This window comes from Pseudorasbora parva, chromosome 3 (assembly GCF_024679245.1).
Source record: "Pseudorasbora parva isolate DD20220531a chromosome 3, ASM2467924v1, whole genome shotgun sequence".
In the NCBI taxonomy this organism is placed as follows: domain Eukaryota; kingdom Metazoa; phylum Chordata; class Actinopteri; order Cypriniformes; family Gobionidae; genus Pseudorasbora; species Pseudorasbora parva.
The window spans coordinates 14,593,939-14,614,763 of NC_090174.1; the positions used below are offsets into that span (position 1 = coordinate 14,593,939).

The 20,825-nt window shown below is 39.0% G+C and overlaps 1 protein-coding gene across 1 annotated transcript in view; it reads right to left on the reverse strand.

Annotated features, from left to right (window-relative positions):
• Positions 1 to 1,327: 1,327 nt before the first annotated feature.
• The window catches only part of ntrk2b (neurotrophic tyrosine kinase, receptor, type 2b), a 36,483-nt gene continuing 16,985 nt past the window's right edge, over positions 1,328 to 20,825 (reverse strand). The window contains exons 10-18 of the mRNA XM_067437885.1: positions 17,437 to 17,454; positions 17,292 to 17,320; positions 16,558 to 16,657; positions 11,522 to 11,710; positions 9,933 to 10,063; positions 9,560 to 9,732; positions 8,739 to 8,979; positions 1,917 to 2,075; positions 1,328 to 1,704 (exon numbers count right to left, since the gene is read on the reverse strand). Of these exons, the coding sequence (XP_067293986.1) occupies positions 1,519 to 1,704; positions 1,917 to 2,075; positions 8,739 to 8,979; positions 9,560 to 9,732; positions 9,933 to 10,063; positions 11,522 to 11,710; positions 16,558 to 16,657; positions 17,292 to 17,320; positions 17,437 to 17,454 (1,226 nt within the window). The 3' untranslated portion in view covers positions 1,328 to 1,518. The remainder of the gene's footprint in view (positions 1,705 to 1,916; positions 2,076 to 8,738; positions 8,980 to 9,559; positions 9,733 to 9,932; positions 10,064 to 11,521; positions 11,711 to 16,557; positions 16,658 to 17,291; positions 17,321 to 17,436; positions 17,455 to 20,825) is intronic.

Here is a 20,825-nt window from a genome sequence, read left to right on the forward strand (position 1 = left end):
CCCACAATACATCGAAAACAAATCGATCATAGATTATCACATACACATATTATTTAGCAGTTATTTCGCAGTTGTTACATAAACATAGTAATGAATAATCAGAGAGCAAATAAAATCCAGCTGTTCAGGCAGGTTTGTTGCATTATGGACAACATCTATGGTTAGTTCTCCCCAGGAACAGTTAAGAGAAAAATCTTCAGTCTTTGCAAAGGCAAGGTCCATCAGATTGCAACATAGCGATGATTAAGGGCGCCTACACACTAGTTTATGCTATGTCAGAGAACGCTGGGAATTTGATGCTCCGTTATGGGACCAAAAGTGGAGAGGATTTGGAATCTGGCTGCAATGCGCTCTGATGTCGGCATCCGTAGAGAATCTCCAATGAGAATCTCAGGGAGGCGGGTCCAGTTGTGCTTTCAGAAATCCGATTGGCCAATCTTTGGCCAAAAATCGAATCTTTCCATCCATCCATTCTCCGAGACCGCTTGTCCGATGTAGGAGGAGCCTATTCCAGCATATTAGGCCAAAGTTAGGGAAATACCTTGGATGGATGTCCAGTCCATCAGATCATTATCTAGTGTGTAAGCACCCTAAGGTTTAAAAAAAGACTGTTACCACTCACTGAAACAAGAACAGCATCTCTCCCATTGTTCTTCAAACCACAGTTCGAGAGATAAGTGCCCTTTAGCGCATATGGCCAGGTAGCCAAAGTGAGGAAATACTTCAGTGCCACTGCTGGTGACTTTGCCTCTGTGCTCACTCCAAACACTCTGTGTCCAACCTCAAGCCTCTTCTGTAGGAAAAAAAAAATTGGAGGCGTCTTTGTCGCTGTGCTTCTATTACAAAGTTCGCACTGAGTTAGATGGGGTGCACTGAGATGTCCAAAAACGCCTTTCGTCAACCTCATTATTAGACATCAAAACTTGGCACAGAATAGTCTAAAATTAGATTTAAAAAAATCTAAATGAAACATGAACGGCAGTTCCATGATTGTTACTCAGTAATTTGCGGTATGAATAGTATTGCGATCTGCCAGAATGTCGCCAGGGCGTCATCAGCGTTGTGCTAATGACTGGGTCCTCATCAAGTCCAAATTGTGTCCACCTCGATAAACAAATGGTGACAGACATACAAGTGTAAACTTTCCCAAACCGAGTTACCTTTTTCAAAAAGGTTCTTAAACAAAAGGTCTACATTGTCTCTGACGCATATTTACAACAATCAGATGTTTCCGTCTGTAGACCACTTGGGGTTTTTAGAAAACACAATGATGCATTACAGATATGGACATGTCCAGACGTGGAAAAACTCAAAGCAATGCACACAGTCAACTTTAAGGCCTTTAGTCTATGTGGTGAGAAGGCTGAAGCACAAGCCATTTTTATGAACACACACATACACACACGCACACGCACTATATTCAATCATTCCAATTATTTTCCATCCCTTATTCTTTTTATACTATGCATTCACACACTCTTTCTTACTAACAATTACACACCCATACTGGCAAACGGATCAGCCCAGGATGTCCAGGTAAACAGGCGATGCCTTGGCCAGGCTCTGGAGCAGATTGTGGATTTCTTTGATGTTGAGTCTCATGTAGGGCTCCCTCTGCCAGCAGCCCAGCATTAGGTCATACACCTCTTTGGGGCAAGTACGAGGTCTCTGCAACACCCGACCTTGTGTGATACACTCGATCACCTGGAGGAGGCAGCACAAACACAGTTCAGAATGATAACTGAATGCAGGCTTCACTGAGGGTGCATCAGTCTGCCTAGAAACAGTAGTTTTTACAAAGTACGAAAATGAGGAAGAACTAATCGCTTTGTGTGAATAATCAAAACGTCCAAACCCCTACATAAGAATATATGAAATACAGGTTATGTATGATTCGTTAACATCTGATGTCTTACCTCGTTGTTTGAGAGCTGGTACCAGGGTTGCTTGCCGTAGGTGAAAATTTCCCAGAGGACCACACCCAGACTCCAAACGTCACTCTCTGTGGTGAATCTCCTGTACATGATGCTCTCTGGGGGCATCCAGCGGATGGGCAACATGGTGTGACCACCCACCTGATATAAGAGATACAGATTCACAGTGGGTTCAGTGACTGATGGAAGAACATCCATCTCCTGGCATTTCAATAACTGCCTATAAGCAAGGTAAACTACTTTTTTAGGGATGTACAATATATCAGTACTGTATTAGTTATTTGCCAATAATACAGATTTGTTTAATTGTATGAATTGGTTAATATTTGATTAGGCATGCTAATTTGTTTTTACATTTATATTACTTTGTCATCATCTAACACTTAATATTAATATTTAAATGAAGAAATTTGGCTGTAATTAATACTTTTATACAACAAGAATGCATTTAATTGTTAAAAAAAGATATTAAAGACATTTATGTTGCAAATTAATTTCAGAATGATTTCTGAAAGGTCACGACACTGAAGACTGGAGTAATGGCTGCTGAAAATTCAGCTGTCATCATAGGAATAAATACAATTTTACAATTATTATTTGCAATTTAAAATTAGCAAATTAGCCTTTGTGAATTTAACAGACTTTAAAATGAAAAAAATGTACCAACCCCAAACTTTTGAAGAGTAGTGTAATTTTAATAACTGGGTAATAACTAGGTAATATCATAGAAAATAAACCTAAACCTAAGTAGTTGTACCAACCCCAACATTTTAAACAGTAAGTAGTTACCTTACATTACAGCCAGAATATAAACCTTTGTGTCATTCCAAACCAAGTTTTGTGCCTTCACCAAGTCTTCCGAAGCCATAGACTAGCTTTGTGGAGAACAGACAGGATTCACTGTTAACCATCCCCTCTATCACAGCTCTCAAGTACCAGAAGCTATTGATTCTTGCATATCATGACTAATCACAACGGGGAAGGAGAAGCATAAATGAGTTTGGAGAGCTAACACAGAGGGGAATATTTTCAACAATTTGGACATTTGGAGTAGTCTTTTTCACAAAGCTATGGCTTCAGAAGACTTGGAATAGCATGAGGGTGAGTAAATGATGATACATGTCATATTTAGGTGAACAATTCTTAAGAGATTTCTGTGCATACAGCAAAATGATCTGCTCTAAATTCATTAGATCACACAATGAACCTTCCACCCAGTCAAGACCAGAATAATAAGAATTGTGACATTGAAAATCATGCTTGAATAAATGGCAGACACCCTCAGATTGAGCATATGGAGCTTTAACGCCATGTCAGAAGAGAATTAGCTTGATATGAAACACAGTTTGCAGCAAAGTCTTAAGTCCACCAGGTGCCTGGTGACTACAGTGCGTTACCACAATACCCAATTTTTTGCAAAACCTAAAACAATTTGACCTCATTACCTTGACATTGCATTGCAGGATTCCTGGAAATCATGCAATGACAAAAAAAATCCTGTTTACTTTACTTTTGTTTTTTTGTTATACAGTAGAGGAAGCTGATATCCCTTCCTGATAACAAACACACACACACACACACACACACACACACACACACACACACACACACACACACACACACACACACGGCTGCTGACACAGCAGAGTGTTTCCGGCTGTGTTGGCAGGATGCAGGATTGGGAGAGCCCTTCAGTGTCAGATGGTCTGGGCTTTTTCTGGAAGAACTCACTGTGGGGAACTGTTGGATTTTGAGGCACTTTCATATTTACAGTATTTAATCAGCTGTTCAGATGCATGCATTTAAATAATAATCAATCATAATAAAATCATAATAACGAAAGTGTTCATAAGGAAAATGATCAGTTATATTATCCATTATGGACATTTACATACTGCCCTTTGCCTTTAGGTGTTTGTTTTTACCCTATGAATTTGTCAGATCTGTGTTCAACAAAATAGAACCGATAATTGTTTTTTTCCTTTCTTTAACTGACAAATGAGAAATGTCAGGAACAAGACGGGAAAGGTTGGGATCAGGAAATAATAACCCAAGCTAGAACTGACCTACCTTAGGTCACACAAGTGTGCCCTGAGACCAGACAGTTAGTTAAACTGTTGAGAAGCAAGAATGTGAAAAATGTAAAACACTGTACCTCTGTGGCACTTTCAAGTCAATGCTCTGCTTGAGCAGCTCATGTCTTGACCCAAATGCCATGAGTTTTCGGGAATACCTGTTTATTCCAATGGCAGATAGATATCAAGTGGAAGGAGGCAGTGTAGTGTTTGGAAACTATTATCATTTGGTACACACATGCTAAATTTATTCACTCTCCTCCAATCATAAAGCACTTTATTACTTATAACTATATTACCGATCTGCCTGCATTGACACTATATGATAATTGAAATGAGCTGCATAACCCCACTGTTTTCTCCAAAGCAGCTGAACAGCCAAATCAAATTATGTTGCATTATTTTCCTGTTAACGCTGTGAAGCTGCTTTGAAACAAATGGCATTGTAAAAAGCTCTATATAAATAAAGGTGACTTGATTTGCATTATGTGCCCATGTTTGCATTCACATTTCCTCTAGCAGACTCTGAATGTTTAAATTCCATTTTTAAAATAAATGTTTTGCCTCTGAGCTGTTGTAGGCCTGTGACTTCTCAGAGAGTTCCTGAGTACACAGTGTACAGTGGTTTAGTTTGAGAATGTATGGTCAGGCAGCATTTTAACTGACTGGATCTGATAGTTGTTGTTTTCGTGCTATTAGGGGCAACAAAGACAATTGCAATATGTTTACTTGAACGGCACGACATGGCAACATTGGCTCAAACAAAAGTTTTCTTAAAAAACAATCTTTCTTTTTGCAATTCTGTTTGATGTTGCAAAGAAATAAAAAATGCAGTTTTAAGCAATGTAATGGCACAAACAGCTACTTTTTTTTTTTTTTGCTGAAACAGGTAAAGAAAAATGAAGACACTGAAGAAAACTGTTTATCAATATATATTAAGTAACTGAGAGAGAACAGTTAGTTCACAGTAATACTTTCCACACCAGCGTTTTTGAAAAATGTTCCCAGCCAACACTTCCCTAGAAATCTAGACGCACCCTAGCAGCAGCAAATTTAATCTGCCCGCGAGTGTCGTCTTGCAACTCTCAATACCCTTCTGAGCTGTATTCGCCTAACTCTTGCCAGGCCAATCACATCGTGTATAGAGTCGGTGGGCGGGACCATAATGACGACGGCCGAGTTGCGCTTGCATGCTTCTTCTAGTAAACACAGAAACTGGCAAATGGCGGTCTTTCGAATCAGCTTTGACCGCGACTCTGGAAGACTTGGAGTTAAGCTTTTCTCTGAGAAAAGAACAAAGAACGGCACTGAAGTCATTCTTAAAGGGTTACTTCAGCGATTAGCATATGGCTTTGTATCAGTAGAAACCCTGGAGTATATTCAAATTATTGTGCTTTCCCCCCTCATATCTCCCTGAGACAAGAGATTTATGCATTTTATTTCTAGAAAAATTCCTCCTATGATGCAAATTGACGATTTTTGCATCATAAGAGGAATGTTTGCCCAAAGGCTAAAGACTACAGCCAGCAGAGGGAGCCATTTCCGCATGTTTTGAACTCGCGCATGGGGGATGGGAGATAACACTCAGCTTGCAGGGAGAGCTCAGCTGGCAGGCACTCATTTAAACAGAGCTATGGTGTGCAATGTAAGTCTTTTAACTTCTCAAATTAATTTCTATGAAAGTTAAGCTTGTAAAGGCATGAACTGAAACGCGCCAGACTGAACTCGCGTTGTGAACGTATGCCGCGAGTGTAGTCGCGATTACCTCAGCTCTCATCATTTGTGCAGTTAGTGCTCAGTGCTGTGATACTCGCACGGTGACTCACTCATTATATTGAACAGACACGTTCAGTTTTTAATTGTAGTGTCTTCTCTAACTCAGTCACTGTAATCAAGTTGGTGGCGTTGGGAATGGCACAGGGCAGCGAAGCATTCTGGGAATTGTAGTCTTTCATCCCCATGGGACAAAAATACATTTTCTGTCTTTTCTCAGTCTAGAAGGCACCAAATTCAAAAATTATTTCACATTTCTACTGCATTGATGACCCAGTTCAAATACAGATTCATCTTCCCAGCGCTGAAGTACCCCTTTAAAAAGGGAAGATGTGTTCTGAGTTTTGCCGACCGGATACGGCAAATGTTTAATCTATCAACGAGCTCTGCTTCACCTTCGTTGCTCTGGTTGGTGTACCGCATTCTATCGAGTGCAGAAGGAGTTTGAAAGACAACCGTTTATCCCGCCCCTCGGATTGAGCCCTGTCAATGGTGAGTTTCCAGACCAAACATCTTGATGTGGGTCTGGCTTGTCAGGCTAAGCCAAGCCAGCATTTTTGATAATAGTTAAGTTAGTTAAGATAGAATAGTTATAATAAGTTTCATGCCCCCCAGAATGTTTTGTTGTATGAATATCTGAACATGCAATATATCCAAAAAAAAGAACAGAGCCTCTGCTTTTATAAAAAATAAAAACACCTTAAAATTAAAACCTGTTTATTCTAGCTTTCTGCATTCCTTTTTAATCTAAGATGTGAATATTTCATTTGAAAACATTTCACACTTCAACGATTTCATTATTAAAAATTAAATTATCCTTATTAAGCCTCCAGATTTAATTTCTAAAATATTCAGAAATAATTTATATTTAAAATACCATCTATAATAGTACAGGACATTTTCGGTCCATTTTATTTCCATTCCATTTGGCTTTACAAATTTGCTTTAAACTAGGTTATTCCCTTAACTAAGATGAGTTGACACATACCTCTCTCATCTCAGTGCGTGCACTTAATCGCTCTGATGCGCGGTGACGATCTGATAGCATTTAGCTTAGCCCACTAAGCCCAGTTCATTCACTATGGTACCAAACAGAGGATTTTTCAGGTGTGACTTTTTACTGCGCCAAGTCAAAGTACTCTCAAAAGTGCTATTCCGCCATACATTAAAGTTATCCTTGTTAACCCGCTTAGAAAAGAGCTGTATTTAAATAGGGATAATGTGGAGGTGTTTGGTGGCTTCTAACTTGATCTCTGTTTGGTACGATAGTGAATCAACTGGGCTTAGTGGGCTAAGCTAAATGCTATCAAAATGTCACCCCGCATCAGAGCGATTAAGTGCATGCACTGAGACGAGAGAAGTATGTGTCAACTTGTCTAAGTTAAAGAAATAACATATTTTAATATGACAAAAATTGTGGCATATCCCTTTAAAGGTAGGGTAGGTAAGAATGATCTAAAACACTTTTGTCCAAATTTGTTTAAACTTTCTTTATATGTTAGTGCATAATTCAAATGTAAGTACTCTGAAAAAGAGAGTATAAAAATCGAGTGACTCTAGACTTTTTAATCTGCAATAAACACAAGAAGTCCTTGGATAAACAAAGAAATCAAACGCGAGTAAATATGTGCGTGGCTTTCCAACGATGTCGAAAACTGAGGAACCTCAAGCGGGTGAAAAATGACTCTTTGCTGGCTGTATTTCTGCTGGACAGGTAATCTTTCATTTTGATTATACATTTTTTTGGTTTATGTTTTCATGAAGCATGTATCACTAGCACGTGTAGCTGCCTAATATTGCTAACATTACTTAGCATAAAGTTACAATATTATACACTTAGCCATTAGTAGAGATGATAAATACTCAATATGCTTAGCTCAAGTTGATCGGTGCCGTGTTGAATTTCGTAAAATGTAACTTTAGATAAAATGCATGTGTAAAAGCTAGTACACCGCATCCAGGAACTTTTTTTAGAACCAAGTTAGCTTTAGCTACTACTACTCAACAATGCTTTCATCATGGAAACTCTTACATGCAAAACACAGTATATGTTATGAATCTTACAAGAAATTCATCTTCATCACACTATAACTGATGTTATTGTTTTTAGCTTTGCCTTATAAATATAACTAGCTTGTTGCCGAATTAAACACAATTATATTTTAAACTTTACCAGTATCAGTATTCTAGCTTGATAGTGAGTACTAAAAGACATCTTATTTGTTTATATTCATTTTGATAAAGTTACATTTTTTATTTCATGTGATTCTGATATGATGTGACTACATGCACACTGCTCGTCTGAGGTAAATAATGCGTCTTCCAGCTGAGCGGTCGGTTCATGTATTTTGGGGGCGTGGCTTTGGAAAGAGCCCAGAAGGGAGAAGGTGGAGTGATTGGAAATAATGAGCTGTCTTTAAAACAGTCGTGAGAGGTCTATAGACACTCAAATTTTATACTTTCTTTTTTAGAGTACTTACATTTTAATTATGTATTGCTATATAAAGAACGTTTAAACAAATTTGGAAAAAAAAAAGTTTTTTAACCAATTCTTACCTACCTTTTGTCAGTATTTAACATTGATATTCACAAAATCAGGATTTTGGGATATGTATTGTGTACAAACTGGTGAAAAATTCATATTGTAAATCTGCCACTTCAAACTATATTTCATTTTATATAATTATTTGATTACTGTCTGACCATATATAATGTAGTTAGTTATGCATTCAGATTTAAAAGAAAAAGGAGTAAAATGTTATAGCCATGAAGAAAGAGTTTTTATATTTTTCTCCATTCTCGAGTGCCTTGGCTGCATATGTTTTTTGCAAATTGAACAATACCCCAGTAGCACTCTTTGCATCTTGTGTTCTATGAAACAAGAAATTTGTAGTAGATTTTGGGTTCCTAAAAGGACCAATGCGATATGGACTTTTCCAAGGTAACCCAAACTTACCCTATAGTAGTCGGTGCTGTACACATCTCTGGACATGCCAAAGTCTCCTATCTTGACAAGCAGGTTCTCTCCCACCAAGCAGTTGCGTGTGGCCAGGTCTCTGTGCACAAAATGCTGTGAAGCCAGATACACCATGCCTGCTGCTATCTGCTGAGCAATGTGCAGCATCTGAGGCTGTGTCAATTCCACCAGCAAACTCTGCTGTCCATCTGCCATCAGCACCGCATCTGGACCATGAGCCCTGTGTGTGTGTGTGTGAGAGAGAGAGAGAGAGAGAGAGAGAGAGAGAGAGAGAGAGAGAGAGAGAGAGAGAGAGAGAGAGAGAGAGAGAGAGAGAGAGAGAGAGAGAGAGAGAGAGAGAGAGAGAGAGAGAGAGAGAGAGAGAGAGAGAGAGAGAGAGAGAGAGAGATGTATGAGTATGTGTATGATCATGTGCATATTATCATGAGTATGAAAGATGTTGGAGATTAGAAAGCAGATAACACATTTAAATTAAATGAGTTTGATAAATGCATCATTAATCATGTAAAACAATAATTCGTTTTTTTTTTTTTACTTACTTAGACTCAAACTTTACATATAAAAAAAAAAATTCTGCAGAACACATACAATATTTTGAAAAGGTAGATTTGGACCCCACTAGCTTTAAATCTAAGGACAAATGTTGCTTCAAAACTATGACTTTTAACTTGAGTAAATGATGGAAAAAAACATTTTAGGATGAACTGTCCCTTTAACTTTATGTAACCCAGAACTTGCCTAAAACTTCAATGTTTATAAAACCTGTAATTGTGGTTGATGATGAATGCTCTCATGCAAACCTGAGAAACTTGTTGAGGTCTCCATGTTTCATGTACTCAAACACCATGATGAGTGGGTCACTTTCTACACACACGCCATAAAACTTGACAATGTGCTCATGCTGTAAGTTGGTCAGGAGCTCCGCCTCTCGGTGGAAATCTGCACGCCCACTTTCGCTGGCCTCTTTCAAAGTCTGTGAGATAAGAAAGCCATGTATATATATAGAGCGAGAGAGAGAGAGAGAGAGAGAGAGAGAGAGAGAGAGAGAGAGAGAGAGAGAGAGAGAGAGAGAGAGAGAGAGAGAGAGAGAGAGAGAGAGAGAGAGAGAGAGAGAGAGAGATTCAATTACTTGTTTATTTAATTTCTTGTTACTGTTGTGTAACTATACCATACCTTAACAGCCACCAAAATCTTCTCTTGGTCAGGAGACAAGTTGTAGCATTCAGCCAAGAACACTTTCCCGAAAGCCCCTTCTCCAAGCTCCCTTTTTAGCAGAATGTTGTGTCGCTTTATGTGTTGGACAACTGCAAAACGAACACTCGATATTTACTATTTCGAAAACCATTTGCGGATGGCTGTTCATATAAAAACTAGGGCACTGTGGGCAGTTGTCAGGGTGTTGTCTAATCATCTATGGGGTTTAATCATCCAACAAACTGAAAATAATTTAAAGGGTTAGTTCACCTAAAAATATTAATTCTGTCATTAATTACTCACCCTAAATGTCATTCCAAACCAGATTTAGTTTAGTCTTTTATTCACATTTAAACATTGACCAGTGTACATAAACAGAAGCTCAGCTGTACATGCTTGACGCAAGAGAAAAAAATAATTGGTTCTTGTGGAATCTCAACGGTGCTGCATTACACAAGAATTGGTTCTCGGACATCAAGCAACCCGGCTTGAGCTTCCATTTACCATAACTGATATGTGAGTTGATGAATGCATATATGTGAACAAAAGCCTAAATTCAATCTGTCGCTTCAGAAAATTTGAACTAAACCGCTCAATTCATATGGATTCGTTTTATGAACTCTTTATGAACATCTTGAAGCACCAAAGTGGTAGTAGTGTAGTTGTCAATGAAGGGACAGAACGTTCTCAGATTTCATCAAAAAGATCCTCATTTGTGTTCTGAAGATGGACGGAAGTTTTACAGGTTTGAACCAGATGAGGGTGAGTAATTCATTTAACATTTTTATTTGGGGTGAAGTTGACTACTTTACTATTTACATAATTCAGAGAGAAAACGTAGGGCTTAATCACTGCAGCAAGTTCTATTGTTATTTTAGAATCATAGATATATTATTATAGATGTTTTTTTATATTGTTACTATACTATTATTAATGATTTAATATCTTATTTTCTGTTTTAATTTTAGTTGTTTAGTAATGTTGTTGTGGGATTTATGTCATTTATACTATTATTATTATTATTATTTTTTTCAGTTAATGTTTATTTTATTTCAAGTAAGTCATTTTTTTTAATGGTTTTAGTTTATGTCTTACCTTTAGTTAATGATAATATCCTTGGCACAGCCTTGCATACATTAGCAGAGAGAAGTGACTCATATCACAGGAAGAGTAATTTATGGCATTAAAGATAGAGGTCAAAAATAGTTTTTATATGGATTAATCATTTATAATAAGACCAGTAACATGCAATAATAAAATTACCTTAACCCTACTTATGAGCAGCCCTGTGGGATGCTTGCCTTAGCAAACACCACTAATGAATGATCAGGTGTTGGTATGATATACAGATCAATTGTATTGGATCCTGAAATTTAAATGAAGAATGCTTGCACAAATTTACAGCCTAACAGTGATTAAGTTACACAGCGTCAGCCAACCCTGATATCATTGTCATGGTGATAGAAGGGGAGGTTACTATGACAACTGACCAGTGGCAACCTAGCCTGGAATATATTGCAGAGGATGGAGTGGGGCCACTGACAGCCCAGCACGCCACGGCAACTCACGAGTGTCGGACTTCAGCATACTGCCAGGGTTGCGGAAGTACTGGGGGTTCTCGATGACTGGAATCTTTGTCATTCCGATAATAACAGCATCTGGGCCCATCTCCGAGGAAGATGGCGTGTTGTTGCCATTGGAAACATGGTGGAGCGGGCTGGCCGAGTCGTCGTCATTGCTGATGACAGATGAGGAGCCTGGTGGAGAGGGCAAAAAAACACAGACAATACAATAATCCATAGGGGAAAAAAGGATTCACGTGTTCGATACACATGAATAACCATACCATACAAATGTGTTCATTATTATAAGAGGAGACAATAATATAATTATGTTTAATAAATATTATAATTTATATTATTATCCAAAAAAGTTGGGACACTGTACAAATTGTGAATAAAAACAGATTGCAATGATGTGAAAGTTTAAAATTTCAATATTTTATTCAGAATACAACATAGATGACATATCAAATGTTTAAACTGAGAAAATGTGTAATTTTAAGGTAAAAATAAGTTGATTTTAAATTTCACAACATCAACACATCTCAAAAAAGTTGATACAAGACCATGTTTACCACTGTGTGCCATCCCCTCTTCTTTTTATAACAGTCTGCAAACGTCTGGGGACTGAGAAGACAAGTTGCTCAAGTTTAGGAATCTGAATGTTGTCCCATTTTTGTCTAATAGATGCTCAACTGTCTTAGGCCTTCTTTGTTGCATCTTCCTCTTTATGATGCGCCAAATCTTTTCTATGGGTGAAAGATCTGGACTGAAGGCTGGCCATTTCAGTACCCGGATCCTTCTTCTACGCAGCCATGATGTTGTAATTGATGCAGTATGTGGTCTGGCATTGTCATGTTGGAAAATGCAAGGTCTTCCCTGAAAGAGATGACGTTTGGATGGGAGCATATGTTGTTCTAAAAGCTTTCAGCATTGATGGTGCCTTTCCAGATATGTAAACTGCCCATGCCCCATACCATCAGAGATGGAGGCTTCTGAACTGAGTGCTGATAACAACTTTGGTTGTCCTTGTCCTGTTTAGTACAGATGACATGGTGTCCCAGTTTTCACCCAAAAAGAAAAGAAAATGTATTCGTTTGACCAGAGAACAGTTTTCCACTTTGAGGACCAGAGAAAACGTTTGTGCTTCTGGATCATGTTTAGATATGGCTTTTTTTACCTATAGAGTTTTAGCCGGCAATGGCGAATGGCACGGTGGATTATGTTCACCGACAATGTTTTCTGGATGTATTCCTGAGCCCATGTAGTGATTTCCATTATAGTAGTACGTGATGCAGTGCAGTAAGGACCCGAAGATCACAGGCATCCAGTATGGTTTTCCGGCCTTGAGCCTTATGCACAGAGATTATTCCAGATTCTCTGAATCTTTAGATAATATCATGCACTGTAGATGATGATAACCAAACTCTTTGCATTTTGTCTCTGAGAAACTCGTTTCTGATATTTCTCCACTATTTTTCACCCAGCATTAGGGGAATTGGTGATCCTCTGCCCATCTTGACTTCTGAGAGACACTGCCACTCTTAAGCCTAGTTCAGACTGCACGATTTTCAAACTCGTCGGGTCACTGCTCTATTCACACTGCATGACTATCTGGGGTATCATTCAGTCACTGCTGTGTTCACACTGCACGATGGTTTGACGACAGAGGAGTTCACACTGCATGACTGAACAAGAGGAAGAATCGCCGACAACTCTCTCGCTCTCCGGTGTTTCCCAAACACACGTGCGATGTGACAAGTAAACAACGCGAGATCACACGTGCATCAGACTGGAGTTCTCGCGCGAAACTTGGAATTGTTATTAAAAATGATAAACTGCACAAAGTTTTCTTCAAATTGTATGTGCGCTGATTTGTGGAGAAAAAGAAAAAAGATTATGGCGGAAGAAATTGTTGGAGAGACAGAGGGAGCCAGGATTTTGTTCTGCAAAGACAGTTTGAGGTAAATAAATAATTATTTAATGTGCTGCTGCTGTGGCTGGATGTGCAAATGTTTGGCCTTTATTTCTGTTTGATAGAATTGTAAATATATCTATTAAAATACTGAAATTCTGCTCTATAACTCCTCCCTCAACCTCACTGTATCTGTATCTGTATCTCACTCTCTCATTGGCTGTCGGTGTAATTTTCAGTCAGAACGCTGTTCACACAGCAGCAGTTTGAATCGCCGACAGGTCCAGATATTTAGCATGCCAAATATCTCACCGGCGTCGGCGACTCGTCGGCGATTCTCTCTGATCACGTCTTTGATCATTCATACTGCGTGATTGTCACTCGTGTGCACGAGCACCGATTTGCCTGTGATCTCGGGCATTTGTCGGCGATTTCACAAAACCTGTCGGCGACTCAAAATCGGGGCAAAAATCGGGCAGTGTGAACTAGGCTTTAGAGGCTCTTTTTATACCAAATCATGTTGCCAATTGACCTAATAAGTTGCAAATTGGTCCTCCAGCTGTTCCTTATATGTACATTTAACTTTTCCGGCCTCTTATTGTTACCTGTCCCAACTTTTATCTATCATGAAATCCAAAATGAACCAATATTTGGCATGCCATTTCAAAATGTCTTACATTCAGCATTTGATATGTAATCTATATTCTATTGTGAATACAATATAAGTTTATGAGATTTGTAAATAATTGCATAACATTTTATTCACAATTTGTACAGTCCCCCGACTTCTTTGGAAACAGCTTTGTATATTTGTATGTTACTGTAATAAATAATGCTATCTGCCTGCCAATACATTTTTTTCATTTTTTTTTCCAATGAGAACTGATTGGATAGTGAAAAGCGGACGTTCCATATTTGAACAGAGCCAGACCTGAAAGTTAAATAAGCGTACATTTACACAATAACGATGTTGTTGAAATTGAAAAAAAAAAAAATCTGTTGCGTTTTCCGCATTTAGACGACAGCATTATATTTTTAAAAATCCCCTTTAACATGGATCTGCGAAAATGACTGAAAATCGCATTATGCTGCCAGGCCAGTAGTTGGTGATGTCACTTTGTAAAGAAACACTATGCATCTATAGAGTGGTGCAGGTATGATATCCCTTTGTAGGCCAAAATGCTTGTGCATTTTAGCACTTCCGGTTCCCTCGTCCCGAAGTCAAAGTTTTTTTTATGGGATTTTGTTGAACACAAACTCAACACACTTTCACGTTTTATTCTACAACATAAAATACAACAGTATTACCCAACTCGTGATTTTTTGAAACTGTTTGAACGTGTCTTGAAAAAGGCGGTTCCTAACAAGTAACTAAATGGGACTACAGAGGCAGTCCAAGAGATTAAACGCCATCATGCCGAAAAGGTAAGCTCAGTCCGCATTTACAGCCTCATTATGCTCATAATTGTGCTCTTATTAAAACTGCACTATGTCATTTTTCCATCCGCTAGAGGATGCCTATTCAAAACAATGGCGTAGTTTGATGACGCCAAGTTTGAGCGCAGAATCTTGGGACATGTAGTTTTCACCTCACAGCCAGTGGAAAAGAATCTGGGACAGGACTCCTGTTCATGGATGGGATTATTAACGTTACTATAGTATGTAGCAGAGCAGGACAGAGTGTTGTGGGAGCTAAACAAGGCTGCTGGAGCGAATGTTGAGCAGCAGACTTTTATTATGATGGGACGGTACACAGTCGCAGTTGCTATTTCCGCTTTTCCGTTAATGAGTATGAGGTAACGCAGCTCTGTTTATCATATTAGATACTGTGGCGAGGGGGGCGTGGTTTAGCGAGGTCTGTGATGGGAGAGAGAGTCAGAGGACAAGCGGCACGTAAGTGAATCGGGCAAACAATGAACACCTGTCTTTTGATTCAGTAATTGCCGTGGAGAGACAGGTTATAAGCCACGCAGGAGATGAGGACCGGAGATGGGACTACACAGCGTGCTGGGACTTGAGCTGGAAAACACGCAGAGGGGAACTGCTGAAAGAAACCGGAGAGACTTTTGAGAGAGACTGAGTTGAACAGTGCGAAGTGCACATTGTCTAATTACCTGAGTTATTAAGTAAATAAACAGCCTCGAGTTCCAGCCAGCCGATCCCTGTTGTCTTCTTCCTCACCCACATACACAAACGTTATTACAGATACATTTAAGTGTGTTTAAAATTATGTTATGACGTTACTCTGTGTGTTCGCTCAGCGGCTGCTGTGAAACTTGTTCACACTGCTAAGAGTAAACCGGAAACCAATGGGTAACGCAGATATGGTGCAATTGACAGGCGACTACCTCAAACGCTATGCACAGATGTCCCAGCTCCTTGGTTAAAATAGCAATTTTCTCAGAATTTACAAATAGTTGGAAACAATTGGGATATTGTAAGAACTCATCTGAACAAAATATATAACACTGGCCTAGTGGTTTTTAGATATTTTACAGCAAAAATACTACATAGTGCACCTTTAACTAGTCTAGCTTTTACCTTTAGCCTTTTACTTCTGTTGACTGCATTAAGGCTACAAAATTCATAAAAGTTGTGTTCATCTATGATATTTTTCTTGGATCTTGGATGGACAAAATATGTAAGTATCATAAACCTTTGTTGATCACAGAACTTGTTTTTTTCCCGATAATTCAAAAGCCTATGGGAATATCCGATTAGGTTTTTCTCGAAGGATGGCCTACAAAGGGACATCACCTGCGCCACTCTATAGACTGAACACGTAATATGCATGTGCATGACTTCACCATTTTAACAATTTTGTGTTTTTTTTGTGTGTGTTTTTGCTTACATGGAGACTATCATGGTATCGGTATCACTCTTTTTTCTGTTTTTTTTTAACGTTTTTTTAATTTTTTGTGTAAATGCATGGCCAAAAATGCATACAAAGTTTTCAGTTTTTAGTTGAAAATTGTGTTGTATAAAAAGTCCTTCAAAATGTTACTAAAACAATTTATTTATTTGGAATAACATATATGCGAACATCGTATGCTAGGTATTCATGTATTAAGGTCAATTTGGGTCCATTTTGTAGACAAAAGTGAAAAGATTTAAATGATGCACTTACCTTTCATACCAAATTTAGAGCTTCTACCATATTTGAGGAAAACTAACATAAGGATGCATCCGGTTAAAGCAACTCCAGCTATCCCAACAACTATGTAAACCTAGAAAATAAAAACACAGTAGATTTTACTCCATTAAGCACATCTCCAATTCTTGGTCATTTGAATTAATTTAGCACAGTTAATCAAACTAATTTATAGAAGTAACATTGTATCAAAGAAAGTCACTTATATATTGAAATAATTTGCTTCTACAATATTGTTGCATACGTAAATTGTCCAATAATATAAAAATCATTTTGCGGAATATTCCTGGTGAATATATGTTAAGCCCTGTCAACAGTATCTGAGGCTTGCTGTTGATTACCACTGAGAATAATTTGACTACTCTCTCAGTTTGCAAACACAAACAAAAATAATTCTTACAAAGAAAGCCTTTGGAGAAAAACTCATCCACCTACAAAAGCAACCCCACCTCAAAAAAAAAAACAAAAAAAAAAAAAACATTTAGACAATTTTACAGATCAAATAAACCTTATTTACTGAAGCTGTTAAACAAAAGTCATATTTTTGCTTTCAAACTCTGGAAAGCTGGCCCCACTGACTTCCAGTGTCAGTACAAACTGAAAAAAACTATTTTCTATAGTAAATGACAGCAGGCCACAGATGTTGTCAGTAGAACTCAAGATGTATTTAACCTTGAATATTCTTTTAACCACTCTATATAAAAACATACCGCAACTTTGTCATCCGGTGGTGGGGTTTCTTAAAAAAAGACAGACAAAACAAGTAACACTAAGTATACGATTGCAGTTCATAATCTGAAGAAATTTGAACAAATACATATTAATGGAGAGTGATACGGGAAAGAACAGTCTTACCTGGACTAAATGTTGTGTCTTTGTTACATCATTTGAATTGAAAGAAAATTCAAAATAAATTATACAGTGATAAATAACATTCGATAAACTGTATTTTATTTATATTTTTTTATTTTGTTTCCATGCATTACAAAAAGCAGCTGGGTAAATCTAATGAAAACTGATAAGAAATGTCTATAAAATATTTCACTCCATTATCATAAAGCCAGATCATGTTTGTAAATGAGAAGTGGTTCTCAAACAGTATACCTGGATAAATAAAGGTTAAATAAATACAAATTAAATAAAACAAGAAATTACATTTGGAATAAAGAAAATGCAGTCAAAAATAACGTCTCTTTTTAGAACTGTGATGATTTTTTGCATTGCGGCATAATTTTCATGGCAATTAAAGTGCACAATCCCAAAATGCCATTAGCCTGTAGTATTTTAATGTGAAAAAAATCTGTAATTGCATGAATGTAATTATAAAATATACAATCACCTAAAGGATTATTAGGAACACCTGTTCAATTTCTCATTAATGCAATTATCTAATCAACCAATCACATGGCAGTTGCCTCAATGCATTTAGGGGTGTGGTCCTGGTCAAGACAATCTCCTGAACTCCAAACTGAATGTCAGAATGGGAAAGAAAGGTGATTTAAGCAATTTTGAGCATGGCATGGTTGTTGGTGCCAGGCGGGCTGGTCTGAGTATTTCACAATTTGCTCAGTTACTGGGATTTTCATGCACAACCATTTCTAGGGTTTTCAAAGAATGGTGTGAAAAGGGAAAAACATCCAGTATGCGGCAGTCCTGTGGGCAAAAATGCCTTGTTGATGCTAGAGGCCAGAGGAGAATGGGCCGACTGATTTAAGCTGATAGAAGAGCAACTTTGACTGAAATAACCCCTCGTTACAACCAAGGTATGCAGCAAAGCATTTGTGAAGCCACAACATGCACAAATTTTGAGGCAGATGGGCTACAACAGCAGAAGACCCCACCAGGTACCACTCATCTCTACTACAAATCCGAAAAAGAGGCTACAATTTGCACGAGCTCACCAAAATTGGACACATTAATATATTACATTTTATATTTAAAACTTTATAACAATAATTTAAAATAAATAATAGCATGCAAACAGGATGAGTTTCATGACTTCTGTATAAAATCTGTCACTGTTCCACCTGCAATGACTACCACCCATATGAAGGCCGTCCACTAAAGGTTGCCTATTCAAAACAAAGGCGTAGCTTGATGACGCAAAGTTTGAGCGCAGCATCTTGGGACATGTAGTCTTTACCTCACAGCCGGTGGAAAAAAGGAATCAGGCAAAAATCATGTTAATCATGCGGTTATTAACGTTACTGTAGTGTGAAACAGAGCAGGACCGAGTGTTGTGGAGCTGAGCACGGCTGCTGGAGCGATTGTTACACAAATACCCGCCTCACGAGCACCGGGACTTTTATTATGATGGGACAGGACACAGTGAGTCGCCGGGCGCCCACACTTCCGTGTTTCCGCTCATGATTAAAAGGTAAAGAAACTCTGTTTATCGTATTAGATACATTTAAGTGTGTTTAAAACGTTATGGCGTTACTCTGTGTGTTCACTCAGCGCTGCTGTGACATGTTTACACTGCTAAGAGTAAAGCGCTTCTGCCAAATAAAACATTAGGCTACTTGCATAACCCCGGTTCTCTGATAACAGAAGTGAGGTATCTCACTAAGGGAACGCCTCCAGGCGTGACCGACTGTGTAAGCACCAATTACACCACGTCTGTCAGACTGAAAAACCAATCGCTACAGCGATCAGGGAGTCCCGCCTCCTTGGTATATAACTCATTCTCTGCATATCTTTCTTCACCGTGTAACCTGCAAGAAGGGCGGTGAGGTGAGATACCTCACTTCTGTTATCAGAGAACAGGGGTCAAGCAAGTAACCTAATGTTCTCTTTCTAACATCTGTTCGGTATCTCACTAGGGATATGAACCACTCCCGTATTGCAGATATGCTGTAAAAACCGACGCAAGAGAACTGTGGCAACTAGTGATCTTGGCTCTGACACTAAAGTGAAGCCCTATGCACTAATGTGAAAAGAAAACCCCAGTGGACCGGGACCCACATCTGGGTGTTTGACAGTATATGTGATTCCAGTGGGAATGCTATGACGTATCATGTATAACTTCCATACCGAGCACTGTATGGGCTAAAGACAGCTTGGTCACATCCAGTCTGTAATATCTGACAAAAGTGTGCGGTGAAGCCCAGCTGGCCACAGCACAAATGTTCTGAACAGAACCCAGGAAGTAGCCATTCCTCTAGTGGAGTGAGCTCGAAGCTCTGATGGAGACTGTAATTCTGCGTCCTTGTAACACATTACAATCGCATTTACTACCCAATGAGAAAGCCGTTGGCATGAGATAGGTTTTCCCTTACAATTATCAGCCCATGAAACGAAAAGCTGATTGCTCTTTCGTAGCGCTTTTGTTCTCTGCACGTAAGTGTATAAAGCGCGCACTGGGCAAAGACAACGTAACCGCTCCTCCTCTGATGAAGACAAGGGGGGTGCGAAGAATGCCAACTGTTCCACAGGTCGGTTATCTCCTGATGTCTCCCTGACCTTAGGAATAAATGCCGGGTTAGTTCTCAGCGTAACTTTCGATTCACCCGTTGCAAACTGCATGCAGGAAGAATGTACAGACAAATTCTTCGTATATGGGAAAGCGTGCAACTCACTCACTCGCTTCGCTGTAGTGAGAGCAAGTAGTAGCATTGTTTTTAAAGAAAGACGCTGCAAATCAATACTCTCCAAAGGTTCGATAGGGGGCTGGGAGAACGCGTCCAGAACTATCGATAAGTCCCAGGGCGGAACAAGAGACTTATTACTACTTACAAGGAAGTATTCGTCTCGCCCCTCTCATGAATCGACATACCAAGGAGTGCTGGCCCATCGTACCCGAGTCCAGCACCACGTGACATGCTGATATGGCCGAAAGATAGACCTTTACTGTCGAAAAAGTCACTTCATTCACTTCATTCTTCACTGTCATTTCCTTCATTCATTCATTCATTCATTCATTCATTCGTTCATTCATCCTCTCACGGGCCAAGCCCAAAGAGCTATCTTGTGCGGTGCCGGGTGAAAAATCTACCCGTTGGCCTGAGAAAGAAGGTCCCTGCGCCACGGGAGAGAATTGGTCGTACAGGAGTGGGATTATCTCTGCCACCCATAACTTCCCTGGCCACCACGGCGCAATCAGAATCAGCGCATGTCTGAATTCTCGTACTCTCTGTAACGTTGGCCCGATGAGGGTCAGCGGGGGAAACGCGTACAACAACACGCTTGGCCATGGGTGGGCTAGAGCATCCACACCCAGCGGTGCATCTTCTCCCACCAGGGAG